At 39.2% G+C, this 19,585-nt stretch overlaps 1 protein-coding gene and 1 long non-coding RNA gene across 2 annotated transcripts in view; one reads left to right on the top strand and one right to left on the bottom strand.

Annotated features, from left to right (window-relative positions):
* The first annotated feature begins 1,903 nt into the window (after positions 1 to 1,903).
* LOC134883611 (uncharacterized) lies at positions 1,904 to 4,111 on the top strand. The gene is made up of 2 exons (XR_010168300.1): positions 1,904 to 2,436; positions 2,527 to 4,111. It is a non-coding gene; the product is annotated as an uncharacterized LOC134883611 (long non-coding RNA).
* A 2,582-nt stretch (positions 4,112 to 6,693) lies between these two features.
* The window catches only part of kif21b (kinesin family member 21B), a 57,344-nt gene continuing 44,452 nt past the window's right edge, over positions 6,694 to 19,585 (bottom strand). Inside the window, 4 exon segments of the mRNA XM_063910615.1 lie at positions 6,694 to 12,192; positions 13,978 to 14,177; positions 18,819 to 18,989; positions 19,236 to 19,353. Of these exon segments, the coding sequence (XP_063766685.1) occupies positions 12,144 to 12,192; positions 13,978 to 14,177; positions 18,819 to 18,989; positions 19,236 to 19,353 (538 nt within the window). The 3' untranslated portion in view covers positions 6,694 to 12,143.

The raw sequence follows: 19,585 nt of genomic DNA on the forward strand, positions 1-19,585 counted from the left end.
ATAAAATGTCTAGAGAGCCTTTGCGCTGAGCCTTTCGCCAACCTTTTCTAATTGTGGTATATCACTTTGGGTAATACAGTCAATCTTTGGAGCTTAATCCTCTCCTTTCTGATGGGACACAAGGCTTCGACAAGCTGTCTCCATTGAGACATGTCTTGTGATGTGTGCTGTGCTTTGCCCCATGTTGGGTTTATCTCCTTTAACTCAGCCGTCACAGTTCATTGCCAGGTTATTTTGGACGCATCTAGCTTCTTTTCCCCCAATCGCGTCCATTGTAGTCCTTTGGGATTTGATTCCTTGCCATGTTGAAGAAATATCTTAGTCATTGAAATCGCTGGAGTTTGTCCTCCAGCACCAAGCTGTTGCTGAGATTTTCCCAGGCCAGAATATGCAACATACTCTATTTTGAGAGGCATCCATTGAGCAAGGATTCAATCTTTTACATACAACAACACAACAAGTCACTCTTATCTTTTAGGCTGTAATGCCTGTAATTCCAGATATATGATATAGGTTGGAGCCTTACAAAAGCAATGTAAGGCTTCCCAGTATTGGAAAAAACAAACCATGCTACAACACATATATTGCGTGCTGAAAGCTCTCATTGCAAAAAAGGGTTTATCATTACCAAAATGATGTTCTGCATTTTCTGCTCAGAGAGTGGTTCGCTCCAACCAACAAAAGGAACAAGCGTTGTTATCGAATAAATGCTTCGAGTTGTAACTATTACAATCAACTTAATGATTGAGCTGGATTAAATAAGAGAGCCGAGGCTTCGTCTTTTTCTCTGCTTGCTGTTGAAGAGAGTGGGAACCTTACTTGTACCCTGTAGAGAAGTAGGGGATTTGAAAAAGCGTAGTTCAAAAGGGCCACATGTTCCCTCCCACTGTAATCCTCCTCTGTGTCCCCGTGGATAAATCCAGAATCAAAACCCCCCTGAGGTGGCAAACATCAAAGAGGAACCTGTTATGAATGATTGCTCTGAGAACGACCAATAAAAACACGGAAGGACCCATGGAATGAAACACACTCTGGCGTACATACGGTATTTATGGAAGACCACAGCAGCCATAGGTGGCTGATTGACTGGCTAATGGCCCAGCGCTGCCTCAGGATGCAGCAGTGGGGTTCCAAAGAGCTGGATGTTATAACAGCTGCAGAACAGTAATATTAAAAAATAACTACCCGTTTCCTACAGTCAATACACAAGCACTCATGCTAATTATGAACTTCTTGAATCAATACTTGCTGCTGCACTTGATCAGATGAGCCCATCCAAAAGTTTTAATGCTGCCGTACTGTAGGAAAGTTCACTGCTGAGCCCTCATGGGACACCCTGCCCCTCTCTGCTTTTTTATGAACTGAGCATTCGTAGAGTTTTTTTTAACTCCAGATTAACACCAGACTGAGCAGAAAAGAACTCCCTACAGGCAACGTCTTCACCAAAGACTTTTAAGAAAACAAGAGCAAGCAATCTGCTCACTGACAGCCTAATGTCAGCACATTGTACTCGTTCTCTGTAACTCCGACTATTATAGCCACTTTTCGACTGTGAGATCACTAACTACATTAAACAGAGTAACTTAAACAGAGTTTACTAATAGATTATAAAAGATTAACATATTTTAGTTGTCAAATAATTCTTAAGACATGAACCACACTACTCAGAAAACAACAATAAATACAGTTTTATTTATAATATTTGATTAAAAGATGTCCGACAGGCTCTGTGTCCATGGTGTACAAAATGCAGTTGTAGTCTAATTTTGATTTCATTTCTGGTTACTTGACCACCGTGAGATGAGATGATTAATACCATGCTCAGACAACTGATATTCCGCCTTTAAGTATTATGTTTAGTAGCATTAGTCATAGACCTAAGATTGCATTTATTTAAAGACTTATAGTTGTTTTTTAGACATGATAAATAAGTATAAAAAAAGCCATTCAGTACGTCATTAAAACATTCACCTTGAGCTAAAAGAAAAAAGAAACTATTCAGTTATTCTTTTGTTCTTAACTATGCAAAGTAGTGTGTACTGTAGTGTCATTTTCCGGGGGGAGGGATTTAGTTGTGTTTTTGCAGGTTATAATACGGGTGTTCATGGATGTACTAGTGTGAATATCCCTGGATAAATTGTGCTGGTCAAACAAATCCTGCTGAGCGTTAATTTGCAAAACAAGGTGAAAATATTGACGCACTAGGGGATCAGTTTTATTGTGCCGTTTCAGGAGTGCTTTAACAAAACAAACATATAGTAGATTGTGTTATTGGGCAACAACTACAAGGTGTCCTGATAAGGAGCGCAGGAGGTGGATAATGTTTGACAGGACTGTTGTGACGACGGATCAAAGGTCCAAGTCTGTTTTCCTGTCAGATCCACCTTCACACTTCAGAGGGATTTCTGTCTGCCAGTGAGAGAAAATCTGATCCTGGTGAGTGTGTCTCTGCAAATACCCTCCCTCAGTACTTCAGCGGATTTCACAAGCTTCTTTCCAACACCTGTGCACATGTTAAACCCAAAGGCTTTCTAGTGCGTGGGAGCATCCTGTCTGCAGCACCATGGAGGAATTGGCCTTCTACCCAGCGGTGGCACTGATGTATTTTTTCGGGGTGATGAAAGCCACGCAGGACGATCGGGTGGAGCTGGACGACCGGGCGTCAAAGAACGTGTTCTGCCTGTTCGTGCTGGCACAGCCGCTTTGTCTGGTCTTGGGAGGATACACTGGCATGGCTACATACCTCCTCACAGCTCTAGTCTCCTACAACTTTCTGCCCTGGAGGAATCAGCCTGCTAAGGGAAAAGATTCAAAGAAGAAGACAAAGTGAGGAAATGAAACAAACACTGAATGGAGAAAGAGACAGTAGATATCATTGGTTGGAAAAGAAAAAATATAGAATGTATATGTATGTATATATATATATATATATATAATGTAAAGAATAAGATTTCCAGGTGAAACTGTTTTTATATAAGAATAAATCAATGCGATGGTCAACCATGCGATACAGTTTTTTTTTCATCTGTGGTTGTAAACATCTGTGAGAAGGTACTTTATCCAGGAACATTACGCTCTGTTCTGCAGAGGAAGTGACTCATTATTTCCTAATGTAGCAATGGGGTTTATTTTAGACTAATGGAAGGGTCAGCCGTATAGCTGTAATGGAGTCGGATGAAAGTTCTGGAAAGTTTTATAAATCCCTGTGTGCCTTAATTTTACAAAAAATATCAAAAGTTATCAATTTAGGCAAAAAAGCTTTTGACCAAAATTAGAGATTATTATGCAAAGTGAAGAACGCTCTTTTCTGTACTGTACATTTAAAGATGCCACTGGTAGGCGGTTAGTCTAGTTAACACAAAAATGTATAAAAGGGAAATACTTACCCAGGTTATATTCCACAAATCCATCTACCGGCAAATGTAAAGTGACAACAAATGTCTTATTTTTTCATTAAAAAATAAATACATAACTGAAAAAGAACAACCTGTTGTTTCCACACCTCAGCTTTTGTACAGAGGGTTTATGTGCTGCATTAGTTATTGGTTGCTTCTTTTAGTATATCATTTATTATGTAATGATCAAAAGCTTTATAGGTGCTGGTAGGCAGACCTTGTTACATAGTGACTGATATAAGTGGTATACATTTGTACATTACATTCTCTACAAGAAAAGGAATAAACATATTACCCAAAAGGGGAAAATATTATTTTAAGTGTGGAACTACTAAGTCATATCAATTTAACACCATTATACCTCAATGGATACCAAATTTACCATGAACGTGACCATTTTTTGAATACATGTAATATTAAATACCACTTCACAAGCTCCTCCTGTAAATTCTACCCAAAAGACATTATTCTCTAATAATAACAGTGTTGTGTTTTTAATTATCCACCCATGTTCAGAAATGACTGTGTCCCTCTGATGTGTTAAAACTGGTAGTGTGGCGACTCTGTGTGTGTGTGTCGGGCTCAAAGAGAGAGTGTATAATGGGATTAGACCGTGCTATTTAGTTGATAGTCCGAGGCTTTGTTCAACATGCAGATGCTCGCTGTGTGTATCTGAGAAACAGTGGGGATTTTTTTATTAAAGATGTTCATGACTTCCCTCAGCATTAAAATCCTCTTTGAGGTTAAGGGAAATGAAGTCATTTTCCAGCCTCGCTTCAGTGGTTCTCTCTTATTTTCTTTATAATGCGTAGTCAATACAGGGATATCTTGTAGTGTGGCGAATTCGATATGAGGTTGCATTAAAGCTTCTACACCTCCTTTCAAGGTTTTACCAGTCAGTCAGAAAATGTAAATATAATATTTGCTCATTAGACATGTGCAGTATGGTCTCAGTTTGCATTCACACTCTGCATCCTCCATCGTTTGAAACTGTTCAAATCTGCTCCTCCTGAACTGGCACTGCTCATTTATTGCCTAATTTTTATAGCATGTTTCCGTCCTCTTAGCTGAAAATCGTCCTTTTGTTGTTTATCCATCCATTTCAGTCATTCTGTATTTCCATTTAAGTTCATTTGCATCATATCATCTCACTTCCATTATCATATACGAGATCTATATTTACAAATGAACCGAAGCGCCTTTTACAGCTATGCATTTACTGACTCAAATTGTTACTGGATCATTTCTGTCATGTTCTTTTTATGGGCACTACATCATTGTGATTGTAATAGTTATTCAAGAAAATTATGAAGGCAACAAGTCATTAATTTTCTGCTCTGGTTAGGGACATTTTTCTAGCACTGTTTATTCACTTGAGTAGTTCCAAATTGTTGCACTAAATGAGAGTAGAAAAGTCATGTTGTGCCAACCGCCCTACTACTGAGGTTTATTACCTGCACTAAGTGTTGCTAAATTTCATGATAGTTATGATTTAGGAATAACTTGTGTTAAGCCAGGCTCTATTTTTGAGGAGGAGCTTGGTCCTAGTTTACCTTGGTTCTTCTCTCAACCACATTCTGATGTAAATGTGTGGTTCTTTAGCTGCTAAATATTACATGGAGTTTGCCAGCATGATGCTAACTTTCCCTGCTGGATGGTGGTGAGACATATGTATCAAGTATGATCAGAGTCCTGAATTATGTAGAGTGAATAAAAATGTGGTTACTTGTGATCAAGTCTTACAGTAATGACCACATGACGTAGGCAACAGTTGAATCACTCACACTGATGCTTTACCTCTTCCACTCACTGCTTTATTGACTTTAATAATGTTATTAAAATTGCCTTTTGAAAACAGATAACACAGATTCCTGTGTGCTCTGTAAAGAAATGTGATGTGTAATCCGTTTTAGAGTTTTGGAGACTTGAGCTGAGGTTTTCCTCTCTTTGTTTCAGTTTCAATGATTGTGCTTTGCGTCATTTTAGAGTTTAAGCAATTGAACATATTTTAAACTGTTTAGCTGGTATGTTTTCGGTCTTCCCCACCACCTTGTTTTAGCACGATTATATTTACTGAGCAGCATGAAACACAAAGTATAATCGAGGCAGTTGCTGCCAGTGGTTCTGCAGTTTTGCTAGTATACGAAAATAAAGTATTGGACAAATATAATTGGTGACTTGATGATGGAGCTGGATGATTGGACCATGAACATAATAACAATTTATCAGCTGGCACATTTCTGTGAAAAGTAGGGCTGCAAATGGGCCAAGGTGATGTCTTTAAATTCCTTATTTGTTAGTTCAAAATCTAGAGATAGTAAGGTTTAAAATACGATAGTTACGGTTTTAAATAGAGAAAAGAAGGAAATATCCATAATTGAGATGCTAAGTAGAGCATTTTCTGCCATTGTTCAATTACAATTACTATTAGAATGATCAATATTTACAATAGTTAGCAATTTATGTCTGTTGATCAACAAATAGATCAGTGGACTTCTTTTGGAAGAATGTGTTGTACAGACCCAGTGACATTGGCCTCCCAAATACATAAATATAACCATTCTAGTTGCTAGTTATCATAATCAATATGGGACCTGAACTATTCTCTCAGGGTATTTGGCTCATTTTCCCAGGGTGATTGATAAATTCAGTATGAAACAGACTAATGAATCTACAAGCGAGAACAGACTCTACTGAAGCATTGTGTGTAACTGAAACAGACGAAGACATTCAAATGAAATTTCAGGATTTGTTTTTACATAGAGAAAGCAGATGGAGCATACGCAGCTGGGAAGTGACAGGCTCTGTGTATGAAGGCGTATGTACTGGTGACTGGCATCTTCAAATGGGTTTTGCCTCCTCTGAGGCGTTAATGGTCGTCGTACATCACAGTGCTGGTGTCTCCCGTTGCGGCTGGGACAAGCTTAGCCCGACAAGAGTTAATGATCAGGGTTTGCAAAGGAAATGAAGATGTATGAGTTTTAAGTCTGTTTCTGCTGCCCTGGAGTAGAAATAAATGCCTCGGGATGAAAAACATCTCCCCATGCCTCCATCTCATCCCTTACAACCCGTTTGCCTGAATGATCAATAACCTCCCTGTCTTTCTTCTCAGCTGCTTTGGTTTTACTGTTAAACAGAAGCAGCTTAATGTTGTTATTTTTAAACAGCTGGGGAAATAAGAATTGAGGAAACCTGAAAAACTAATTTATTCAAATTTACAGGAGTGTAATTGGGAACATCTCTTCTTCTTTTTTTTATCTTTTTGATCCAATATCACACAGAAATACACAAAGGACAGTTGTTTTTAACTTATTTATTTTCTTGAGGGAATGTTGGATCCTTCATTAAATATTTACTTACATTATTTACAGTTATTATTTTACATGGCTTGGTCACATGCACATAGTCATAAAAAAAAAAAACTGTACACACATTTACACTCATTTAAGAGGGAGTTATCTGTGCAATAAAAGGCACAAATGACCTTTGACCCTGCATTTATGTCCCATGAGTAGATGTTTTACAAACACGGCCACATATGTGTTACCATATGTGAGCTCGATATGACAACACACGCCTGGGGACAATGACTTGAGCAGCTGCGTGTTGATGCGTGATAGCGATTTGCCGCCAAGCAGCAAAGTGCCCTCTTGATTGTGTTGAAATGCGATTCCATCCCCTTTGCAGCTCAAGGCAAAGTTGAAAGTCTCTTCAGCCATACTGATAAAGTGAGCTGTGTTGTTATCTGACTAAGAACAGAGGTCCACAATCTGTAGGACAATCTACAATCTTCAGAATAAGTCTATTACAGATTCAGGATATTAAATGAATGATTATCAATGTCCTACATACACATTCTGTTTCTTTAAGGCAGTAAGGCCTGTTTGCTGAGGCACAAGGCTGAAGTTGAGTTGACTACTTTGATGTCATTTCCTCGAGGTCATAAGAAGGTAGGGCTGGGCTGAAAATGCTACAGGTGGTAATCCCACAATCAGTTTAATGGCAGCTTTCCTCTATCTGTCCTGTGGTCCCAGGTCTCATACAAGCCAGTCTGCCTACAGCCACATTGATTTCTGTTAGTTTTCCTGTTAAATTTGTCTTTGTTTTGCTTTAAGCCAACTGACCCTTTGCTAATCCGTGCCTGTGAGAAGCTATTATCCAATCATAGCTAAGCAACCGTGTCTATGCACAGTGGACCTTTTGATTTCACCATACTGAAACATTGTTAATAGGACTCTAATATGGTCATAATTTGTATAAAATACTTTCAAAGGGGTTCTTTTAAAAACAATAAGTGCCAAACCTGAAGTCGAAAGAATACGATTGGCAAACTCATCATTCTTTTTCAAAATGATTTTCTTTGGTTGGGTTAATCAGTCGTTAAAACAGTAAATCGGGGGCAGGGCTTAGCAAATGGTCCAATTGGGTTCACAGAAACATTGAATTATAGTGGCTTTAAAGCTATTTAATTTGAGCTAGATGATAATAGGGGATCCAGTAAACCACAATGAATTTTCTTTTGCTCAAAACACTGTCACCAGCTGGTGTACCAATTTAAAGTCGTTGAGAGGTATTGATCAAACAATACCACATGCTCAATGGTACATTTGTGTGATAATATCCTTTTCTAAAAGGACATTTCATCAGCTAGATTTTTCCTCAGTCTATTTTTGCAATAGAAATAGATTATGGTTAGATGTTGTCACCCGGTGTCTATGATTATATCTTTCATAGAGTAACATGGCCTGTTTGTGGTCAGTATTATTAAGAAAAATGTCCAAATTACAGCAAACAGCCAGGGAAATAAGGAGGGCAATGGGGTTCTCCTGAGCTTCTACAAAAGTGGTGCATGCTGCTCTGTCAAAGAGAAAAATTCTCATTCTCAGGTATGCTATAAAAAGGGACGCTAAAGGCAGGGACATAATGAGGACTGCCTTTCTACTTCTTGACGGTCATCTTACATACTGTATGAGCACAAACATTTATATATTTGGTTTCTAAACCTAGCTAAAAAGATGTGATCTTTTCTGCACAATTACAGTGCTTTAAGCCTTGTTTTGACCACATAAACCTCATCTTTGTAAACTAAGTCTAAAAGGTTTAATACATGTCTGGAAAACAGTTAACAGAGTATTCACAGCAGTGTTCATTATCCAAAGTGCATGTAAATCCTAACTTGCAGAGATTACTCTGAGGTCAGCTGATGAGGAAGACGTCAGTTAACCTCCACTAAATCTCCTCTGCAATATAAAAAAAAAGGTATGACACACCTATTTACACATCATCAAGTAATGAAGTGGTGCTGACATCTGCAGAATACAAGACTCAGACGTCAGGGTAACTTTGGGTGGGGCTGATCAAAGACCATCTCGTATTTTTTTGTGAAGCACACTTCAGAATCCAAACAAATGGCCAATTCTTCAAAGATTTTGATATAAAATCCAATCAGGTGAACATCAAGATTGACAACAGCACAGGAAATTAATGTTTTAAAGGTGACCAATCCACAAATGAGCAGCACCAACATCATGCATTTTTTTAAGTAAATGTACAAGCAAAGGATGAGGACAGTACCTAAATCTACAGTACTACGAAAACTTCGGTCCAGAAAAAACAAAGAGATAAAGGCTGTCTGAGAATTGTTATCGCATTAAAAAAACACCACAGAGCTCTGTGAGCAAGGTCAGTTTGGCTAATGAGCACAGATAAATACATAATGTACAGCGAGGGGCCCAGTGGAGTCGGACAAGAGGTCAAAGAATATAACCCATTATGTCGAGGTTAATTTCCCTACAAACAACTCTTTGTATCTCTCCTCTCCAGTTTAACCATTATACAGTTATTCTTGAAATACTTTACACAAGTACTTAAAGTGAAAAAATTCAGTGCACATCCTCTCAGAGTTGCAAGTCGTTCAGCTTTGGCCAGATTTGGAAGATGTTGTTTAATTTGCGTACATTCTGTACGAAAAAAGCAGCGTACATATATAACAAGTAAAGGGAATTAAATGTAAAAGCTAAATATTGAAGTTACTCTCGTAACAAAAAGGGGGTTATACATGATAGTACCATTAAAAAAAAACTAAATCTCTCAAACAAGGCATTTGGTCAATTCAGAAAGCTACCTTAATTCACAGGGTCAAGTACTGACTAAAATATGGCCAAAATTATCCTTCAACCTTTACCTGAGTTTCTAAACATGGCAAAACAATAATTCCAGGAAGGATTCACCAAATCACCCCCATCCAAACATTTCCATTCACTTCACTAACCCCGCCCTTACCACAATATTAAAACAAAACCCAAGTCATTGCTTTTAGGAAAAGGAAAGCAGCTTCAAACTGATGTTGAAGCTTTTTTTAATTAGATAACATACACTGCCCGGCCCAAAAAAAGGTCACACTCTAATATTCGTTGGACCGCTTTTAGCTTTGATTACGGCACGCATTCGCTGTGGCATCGTTTCCACAAGCTTCTGCAATGTCACAACATTTATTTCTGTCCAGAGTTGCATTAATTATTTTTTTATCTTGAACTGATGACGGGAGATTCGGACCACTGCTCAAACTCTTCTCTAGCACATCCCAAAGATTCTCAATCGGGTTCAGGTCTGGACTCTGTGGTGGCCAATCCATGTGTGAAAATGATGTCTCATGCTCCCTGAACTACTCTTTCACAATTTGAGCCCGATGGATCCTGGCATTGTCATCTTGGAACATGCCGTGCCATCAGGGAAGAAAAAACCCATTGATGGAATAACCTGGTCATTCAGTATATCCAGGTAGTCTGCTGACCTCATTCTTTGGGCACATAACCAACCCCAGATCATAGCACTGTCCCCCACAGGCTTGTGACCTTTTTTTTGGCCGGGCAGTTTATATTTCTGGGTCTATGAAAAAAAAAAAAGTGCACTAATTGGCTAAATGAAAAATATGTTTTTCAACAGAAGGAGTAAGATCAACTGTGCTTTGCCATTTTACTAAAAGACATACATTGGGATTTATCAAGCCATAGGACAAGAAGCTTTTCAATTCTGCATGTCATTTTGAACGTATACAAAAAAAGGCTTAAGTCATTAACTGAAAGTTATGCAGATGCAATTTTCTGTAATCAGAACAAAAACATAATTGAATCACTGTTAGATGAGCCTGTTAGACTGTGTATGTATGAGCATGTTGGTGTCTGCATTGCTGAATCTGTTTCATTAGAGAGACACTTAATCATCACAGTGAGTGACGCCAAGACCCATCAGACAAGATGGATAACCGAAACATCCACTGAACTCATGTGTTTGTGTGTCATCAGTTTGTGCATATGTGTGCACACACATAATCTGCGACATAAACATATTTCAGTGCACCAGAACAGGACGTGTTTTCCTTTACCTTATATAGTATGTAGCAGCAAAGTGTGGGTGGAATAAAATTGGGATTTAAAAAGAAATCCCTCTCGGTTATGACCTACTTTCCCCTAAGTAATCTTGCCTGAAAAGCAGTCGGTAGAGTTGCTAGACCTCTAATTAAATTGAGTTCCCAGAGAGGTTCAGTAGCTGGGAAAGAGGTGCACTCTTCAGTAAGGCTGGTCAGTCTGATACAGTCACTAACCTCAAACATCAGAGCAGAGGAGAAAGCAGGCAGGGGGGAGCTAATGGGGTTCCTATAACCATTTGTGTGGAGGATTAATGGCAGGTAAGGGACACATACTGTACGATGGTCGAGATAATGATCTGGCACTTTGGCCTCATGTCTTCGGAGTGTGTGCTGTAGGTATGGGTTGTCTGTGTCATGTGCATCTGCAGGGAGGATTTTTATTTTTGCCGAAGTTAGCTCTTGGTATAGCAGATATTACAATCCGGTGGGATCCTCCAGGGCCAGTGTTATCTTAGTTGTGCTACTGGAGGTGTGCTTTCCTGTTTGCAGGGTCAGCAGTTAGACAGTCTTATAGCCAGGGAGGCCACAGAGGACACATCGAAACGGATGAAGAGCCAGGCATAAAATAAAAACTTCAAAATGTCAAGCACCAGGTGTTTGTACAGAGACCCGTAAAAATGTTCCATCCAACCTCAACAGCTGAGGAAGGGAAAATAATAAATTAGTAAAAGTCATTAAAAATATGAACAAGACACAGCAACGTTTCAGTGACATACTGAGAGCGCCTTGAGGGTGTGCCCGGTTTTCAAAACATAACATCCAGTGGTGTTTTTATGTGATTTTCCAGTTATTCAAGATCTGAAACATGACTCTCCAGTGAGTAAAGTATCAGAACAGTTATAACACTAACAGTCTTGAATGGAGGAAAGCAGGAAAATGTGTCCCAATTGTTATTTGACGATTTTTATGCGGTCCGTTCTATGACTTTCAGACAAAATCCCATATCTTTCAGCAAATTCATGTATCACTGTTCCTCGAGGACTCTGAGACCTTGGTGAGAGGACAGAAGGGCTCTTTTTTCTTCTCTTTTCAATAACAGGCTGTGGTTGTTTTCTTTTCAGGAGAGAGAAATGAAACTTTCTGAGTTTTTATTGCCCAAGTAGCATCACACCTGAATGGCACTTTCACAATCTGGAAGGCAAATACTGTTATGCCATTGAATTAATCTTCTGTCTCAGTCAATTTGCACCTTGACAAGGAACAAAAAAACCTTGATTGCCTTGGAAATGGTGTTTTCAGCTTCACAGCTCAATGAGCAGGTCACAGATCAGTGGCTGAAGTTGCAGCAAGATGGCCGACAAAGGAACCACTTTAGGCTGTCACCTCTTCCTCCACACCTTTGACGACCAGATCTTCACTGTCCTGTCACTAAAGAGAAACAGAAAAGGTTTGGATGATGAGCAAAGGGTTGCAAGGGGAACATAACAAAAGGCGAAAAGAAGAGAGCATCAGTCAGGCAGTCCTCCCTTTCAAAACAAACAGGAATGCTTCAGACACAGCACAATCAGTTCAGTTCAAAAAAGGTCTTTAAAGTGCACTTCACACACACACTTTGTTAAAGTTTCTCCTCCAAAAAATGTTAAAGACAAAAAAGTCACATTATATTATTCACTCACATTATTGTTGTTTTAGAATTTTTACTTATACAAATAAAAACAATGCTAATAAATGGCTATTTCCAGCTAGCCAGGGTACCTATTTCCCTCTTTTTCAGTCTTTATGCAAAGCTAATTGTTTGGTGCTCATAGCCTTAAATTATAAGCCAGACATGAAATTGGTATCCATCTTCTCATCTAACGCTGACATATTCCCCCAAAAAGTCTAAGAGGAGCAGCAGCAGCTTTTATATTCTGAACAGCACTGTGAGTCACTTGTTCAATCTCTGATAAACTGTTTGTCTTAGAAGAGGCAGCAATCTGCATAAAAACATACAACAAACACAGAATACGTTTTAAAAGTAAACGGCAGCAGGTTAAAAAAAACAATCAAGACAAAGAAAACCATGATAGAAGAATTGGAACAGAAATGAAAAGAAGGATAAAACAGAAGAGAAAAGGAAAAGAAAAAGGGTGGACATTAGTTAAGAGAGTACCAGAGGAAGGGAGGGTTGGTGAAGCAGTCATGGGAGGCTGGTGGCTCTGCCCTTGATGGCCAGGACCCGGCGAGGAAGACACGGGGTTAAGCCTGGCACATAGCTCCACAGCTTCACCCTGCAGTCACTGGGGTGGAGGTGGAGGAGGAGGAAGAGGAGGAGGACGGTGGAGAACAGGAGGAGTGGGAAGGCAGAGTTTAAGCAGGAACAAGAACACATATGTGTAAAGATTACAAAAGAGCAAATAGAGGTGATAAAGGGATTACGAAGAGGAAATGACCAGAAGAAGAGGGACTTAAAAAATCAGTCAAATTCGCTGAAAGCCCACCAGATGAAAAGAAGGATGAACACAGGATGTCCCACTCAGACACACATACATAGTCAGCAACCATTAACGCTGTCTGATGCAACCAGTAAAAACACAGATTTTAGAAGAAAACAGGATGTAGCTTGACCCTCTCTGAGCTACAGACGCTGACACACACCTGCTGCAGATGAGATGCTTGAGATGCAAAGAGAATGAATCTCAATCTGGTATTACACTCACATTTTCAACCTTCTAACCCTCCAACCTCCCTTCTGATAACGCTGGCATTATATCTATATGTTTGCTACTGTCAACATATTCCAGAAAACCAATACTTTTTGAAAGTTTTTCAGCGAATATCCAGCATTATGATATATTAGGCAGGCAAAACTTCTTGCGAATAAGTGCATTTTTGGTTTTGGTCTCTTTTCGAGAAAAAATCAAGTATCAATTGAATTGAATTGAATCAATTAAAACAATAATGTTACATTTAAACAACAGTCATTTGTTATTCAAACAATTAATAAATAAATGGCATTAAGACATAAAAGGTTGCTTTTACCCTCAACAAATGTATAATCTTATTAAGAAATTAGTCTTTTAGCCCATTAATCCCTTTACTACATTGAAGGAATACTGGAAAGATATACAGTGTCTATACCATTTGAAGAATACCACAAATACCAGCACTTCTATTTTACAGTGTCACAATAGAAAACATTTTTGGATCAGCACTCCACATAACTCTTCCTACCTGGACGCAGTGAAGATCTGTCTCGAGTTGGTACATATGGCGTTAATGGGGCTGTCGTGACCTTTGATCTCTCCTATGGGGGTGAAGTTGTCTACGTTCCACACCTTCAACATGCCCCCCCGACAGGCACTGAGCAGCATGGGCCGACCCGGGACATAAGCCAGAGCGCAGACCCAGTCCTTATGGGCGTTGGGGATTTGCTGTGGAGTCAAAACAGAGACATAAAGTCAGACATGATGAATGATCTTACATCTCGTGTTTTTACACAAGACAGTCATCTGGTTCTTCTGTTCTTAAAATAACAGCAATGTTTCGGTTTTTTATAAATGCAAACTATTGTCAGGAAAGCGCGGTATGCTTTAAGACAAAATGCATGTTGTTGCTAGGCAACGTACTCATTAATACTGTATTTAGGCATATTACTGTACTTATTCTTAGCTCCGGTGTCTGCTTGTTTAGTAATTTACAATGTCTTCAAACATGATTCATACACTGGAAATAGACACATCTGTCTTGGGTTTACTTAGATAGAAACACTGATATGAGCCACTATTCCATAAAGCAAATGGAGAAATTACTTTAAAAAGACAGTAATATGTGCGCTTGTGGACAGCCTTAAAGTGGTAGGAAGCGATTCAATTTTCTTCATTTGAGATTGCAGTGTGAAGGTTAATTTATGAGTAGTTCCCACCCTATGGGCACACCTAATCTCTATATGACATTTAAGAGATTCAAACAGTACTATTTGCTGCCGTTGTAGAGGATTAATTGTTCCTTCTGCTCGTCTCTAAACTCATCCTGAGAGGAAGAAACTGCAACACACTGACAAAACCTCTGACACATAGCTTCTGAACAAACATCACACTTTTTATCACGCATTGCTGTATTGGTTAAAGAGAATAAAGAAGAACACAGTGAACCAAGTCTGTGATCACACAGGACGACAGAGGTGGGATGTTAACATAATCAGCCTCTTCAAATTTAGTTTTTCTCAGAGCTTTAACAAACTTTGGCTTTTGCTGTTTTGAATGTATTTATTTCATCCAACTGGGCTGCAGATTGATTTAGCTCTAAAGGGAGGAACACAAGGAGATAAAACATGTCTCCACTTGTTCATGTTGTGTTTGATTTGCTTCTCACATTAATTATTTTCATTTTGAGACTAGCTAAAAAAGCACTGCGACCAAATTCCTTTCCATTGATGTTTCCATCAGTTTTAAAAATACTCATTTGTTTTTAGTAGAGTGCTTCTTTAGCTTACTGCAATTGCTCTCCTCTATATATATGACTTTAAACTCAAGTATATTTAAGCCCTATTTCTTGTGATCCAAACAGAAGACAGACAAGCCTAAATGCATGTGAAAAAATAAAATAAATGAATATTATTTAACTGAAGGTGAAACACAGGTCCAATATTTCTGTGTAGTGTTTGTTACAGAGGAATAGTCAAGAGCCAAGACAGATTCAAATACTGTGTGACATTACCCAAAAGGCTATAATTGGTAATTCACCATATCATTTAGAGCAGCTCTGTACACAAATGTGTATTTTAAACACAGCTTGACACTTAACAATTTATGATTCAACATACAAAATGAGAAGTACTCTTTGAGGCCACACATTCTCCTGCTTTCCATTTATAAAGTATCCATTCAAACACACACACAGCAAATGGTTACAAATGGATAAAAGATGGAAGAATAATTGGTTACTAAACATGGACAGCAGTGGTGGAACGAAAACAGATTGATACTGTTCACACATTAATCCACTTGAAGTCTTTAAAGCTCATGTTCATATTCTTTGGCAGAAAACGAATTCATTTCATTCAACTGTTACATACATTTATGTGGCCTTCTTGTTTACAGAACACAACAATTTCTTAGCCATTGACTCTCTCTCATTCACTCCTCAGAGCTAGACTGATGCTGGCTGGGCTGATATATATATATATACAGTATATACTCTGATATTAGTTGGTCAACAATATGTGAGTAATAGGGCTGCACAGTATTTCTTTTATTATTGTCAATACAATGTTAACTTGAACTATGTGTCTTCTTATCTCTTCATCTGTAGAAATATCCAATCATTTCCTTTTTTCTTATTTAACAAGCCATTCTTTTTGTACAGAAGAGCTGCAGATAAAGGCAAGACTGAGTCAAATGTATTATTTGTTGATGTCTGGCAAGTTACATCGTTATTGTGATATTCAACAACTTAATTTCATGTTTTCCTCATTTCTTGCAGCCCTGATTCATTTTAAAGTGTAACTCAACAAGCAAACGTGGAATATCAGGACAGAAAAGCAAAAGAGAAAAATAAGTTAAAGTAATTTAGAAGCAGTAAGCATGTGAAAAAGTGGCAGATTTATTGTTATCAGATTTTTGAATCTCTCATGTTGAAATCATCGGCCAGAAAAAATGAATGGGTCGTCTTTTATTCATCGTCTTGTCTCAGCAGGTTGGCTGTTTCATAGAAAGTTGATCAAGCATCAGTTATTACGGAATGCCGTGTTCGATGCGGTTCATTTATGTGCATTTTGTTTATCTAGAAGTACTTTTTTCTTTTTCTCTTTATCAATTAAACATTTTCTGTGTTTCCTTGTCATGAAAATGAATGTAAATGTTGATACATATGCATAAACTAGCTGAATATAAATATTAAATGGGTTTGAAAATAGCCCCATTCCAGTACCATCTATTCGAAGCTCCCTTTATGATGGCTGACAACTCCTTAAATACGGGAGACAACAGAGTCGGGATCTTAAGTCCAAAGAAATGTTGAGAAATTCATATTCAATACTGTCGAGGAAACCTTAGGAGGGCAATACCTGTCCCTGAATCCACTGATCTTGGGGAGGTTTCAGAAAGGGAATAACAACTGTGCTCCTTCTGTATCTAATACATCCAACCCGCCATCTGTAACAACTTTACACCAGTGGGTAAAAATGTGTTACTGCGATCCAACACTTCATAGAGAGCAACACCACACTGCAGCAACAGTTGCATAAGCAAAACACAGTGAATGTTCAAAGTTATACTATTTATCAAGCAACAGGGAATCACTAAACTTCAGAGTAGAGTAATTATAAACAAATTGCTTTACTTATTCCTCCAAGAAAAACAATATGGAGTATGAATTTTAACAGGGGGGTTGGAGCACAACAGCTTGCAGCAGCAAGCCTGGAGGAGGCATAGTCCACTGACTGTAATATATTCTATTGTACCCTAAGCCACAATTTGATCCTATTACATAATTAGACTGAGACTACTGGGTTAAAGAGGCTGTAAAATGGATTGTGTTGGCTGATTCACAAATGAGGTTAAAGTCATCTGCCGCAGACCACAGCACCCACCGAGTTGCTTTATTCAGCCTTTGAATGGAAATACTAATGTTGTGTGCTCAATTTCGCAGTTTGGATAAACAAAGGCTAAATGGAACACATGCAAACAAGAAGAAAGTGCTTCTTAATATGCATATTACTGTGCATGCAAATGAGGAAGCCACATCCACCCACAAGGTGCATTATTATGCATTATTAACATATGCAGCGAGAACAGAGGATACACCAGAGACAACGCAGCAGTCAACACATTCATACAAAGAGAAACACACACACACACACACACACACACACACACACACACACACACACACACAATGACTTTCCTTTCCGGTACCTGAGGCTCTGATACGTGTGGGCTCTAACGCCCTGATGTTAACTCACTGCATACCTGCCACATTGCACATGACGGCACTCTATTGACTTTCTCCACAGAGGGAACGGTCAGGGTTGGGAGACATGAAGGGAGCTGTCCACCAACTGAACGCTCAGAGGACAGCACAGTTCTGACCTGTCACGTAAGTGTCAGATAACAGGTAAAGTACAATCTCCACAGGGGCTGTATGGGCAAAGCTCAGGGTGTCTGTTTTTTATTCTTCTTTTAATGATAGTATAGCTTAAGAGCAGGAAAGGAGAGAGGGAGAGAGGAGAGGGAGAGGGAGAGAGAGGGGAGAGAGAGAGGAGAGAGAGAGAGAGAGAGATATGCTACAAAGGGCCATTGGTGGGAGTTGAACGCTGGGATGCTGCAGGAACGACTAAGTCTTTGAATATTGGTTTCCCTGAGAGTGACTTGTTAATAAAACGGTTTTTTTTTTGTGAATTTGTTAGTTCTTCCTTTACTCAATGACAATGTCAGTCTTTCTCAAATAAATCACAAACTATTGGATGGAATGCCATGAAAGACATCTCCCTGTCAATATAGAGTATTTTTCTGACCTTCCTTCTAGTGTTACCTTCAGGTAAAAATGTGCAAAGCTAGTGACATCCTCGACAGTGTCATCGGTACTTTGTGTTGTTTTGGGGGATATACTGATAGGAATCCCAAAATAATCTAATAATTGTTATACTGTGTTGGCCCTCTATCTGTTGCTCTACATACACCATACGGAAAGACTGGCTTTGCTCACAAGCTGATAAGGGTCAAAAGATCATGAATTAATGGGCGCAGAGAACGATGGACTCAGCATGCTTCTACCTGCAGGCTCTTGGCACGTAGCGTCAGGAGCAGCACTGAAGCACAGCCAGGTGGTAAACTTTGATGTGTGAACTTTACATGAATATAAAATCATTCGAATTCCCGCTTTACTCAACTTCACTGACCTCACAGACTGTATAGGAGCATAGAACACATGAACCCTTCATTTCAGGTAACTCTTGGCCAGTTTCGCTATGTTTCCGGGTGGTAAAAGACGAGTTTAAGGCTTTAAAAGACTCTTCATCATGGAAACCAAAATCTAACTAAAAACACATAATATCCACGAAGGCAAGTACACACCTGAGTGAGTTCCTGTTCTCCCAGATCCCATTTCTTGATGCCGTTGTCTCTGGACCCACTGAACAGCACATCTCCCTGTATAGCCAAACACTCGATGCCGTCATAATGGGGAGGCTCAAAGTTATGAGCTGGACCTATATTACCCATAGTTCCCTCTGCCACGTCAAACACCTGAGAAGAGAACAGGGGTATTAAAAGATTCTGCATCTGTGACACTCACTTGTCTAAAAATTTGAGAGTGAATATGTATGTGTGTGTGTGTGTGTGTGTGTGTGTGTGTGTGTGTGTGTGTGTGTGTGTGTGTGTGTGTGTGTGTGTGTGTGTGTGTGTGTGTGTGTGTGTGTGTGTGTGTGTGTGTGTGTGTGTGTGTGTGTGTGTGTGGGGTTGTCGATGTCGGTGAGTGCGTGCGTGCGGTACCTTAACATAATGGTCCTTGGAGCCAGTGATTACTTGATCTTTGCCCATTAGGGACTGTCCCACTGTCAGACAAATGACAGAGCCGATGTGGCCCATCAGCTTCCCCATCCCTTGCATCCTACAAACACATACACACAACCACACACACATGTGTAAAGGAGGTGAAGCTAAGAACTGTGAAATTCATTACTTGGAAGAAACCGATTTTCAAGGTTTCACCGTATGAAATCCCTTTCCGTCTCTGGAGTGGGGTAAAACTGCTGAGATGCAGTGATGCCATAGGCAGAGTGTTTAAAACATTCATTTTTCATTTCTGGGGGTTGTTTTGCATCATTAAGCGGGTCTGAGCC

This window comes from Eleginops maclovinus, chromosome 20 (assembly GCF_036324505.1).
Source record: "Eleginops maclovinus isolate JMC-PN-2008 ecotype Puerto Natales chromosome 20, JC_Emac_rtc_rv5, whole genome shotgun sequence".
Lineage (NCBI taxonomy): Eukaryota > Metazoa > Chordata > Actinopteri > Perciformes > Eleginopidae > Eleginops > Eleginops maclovinus.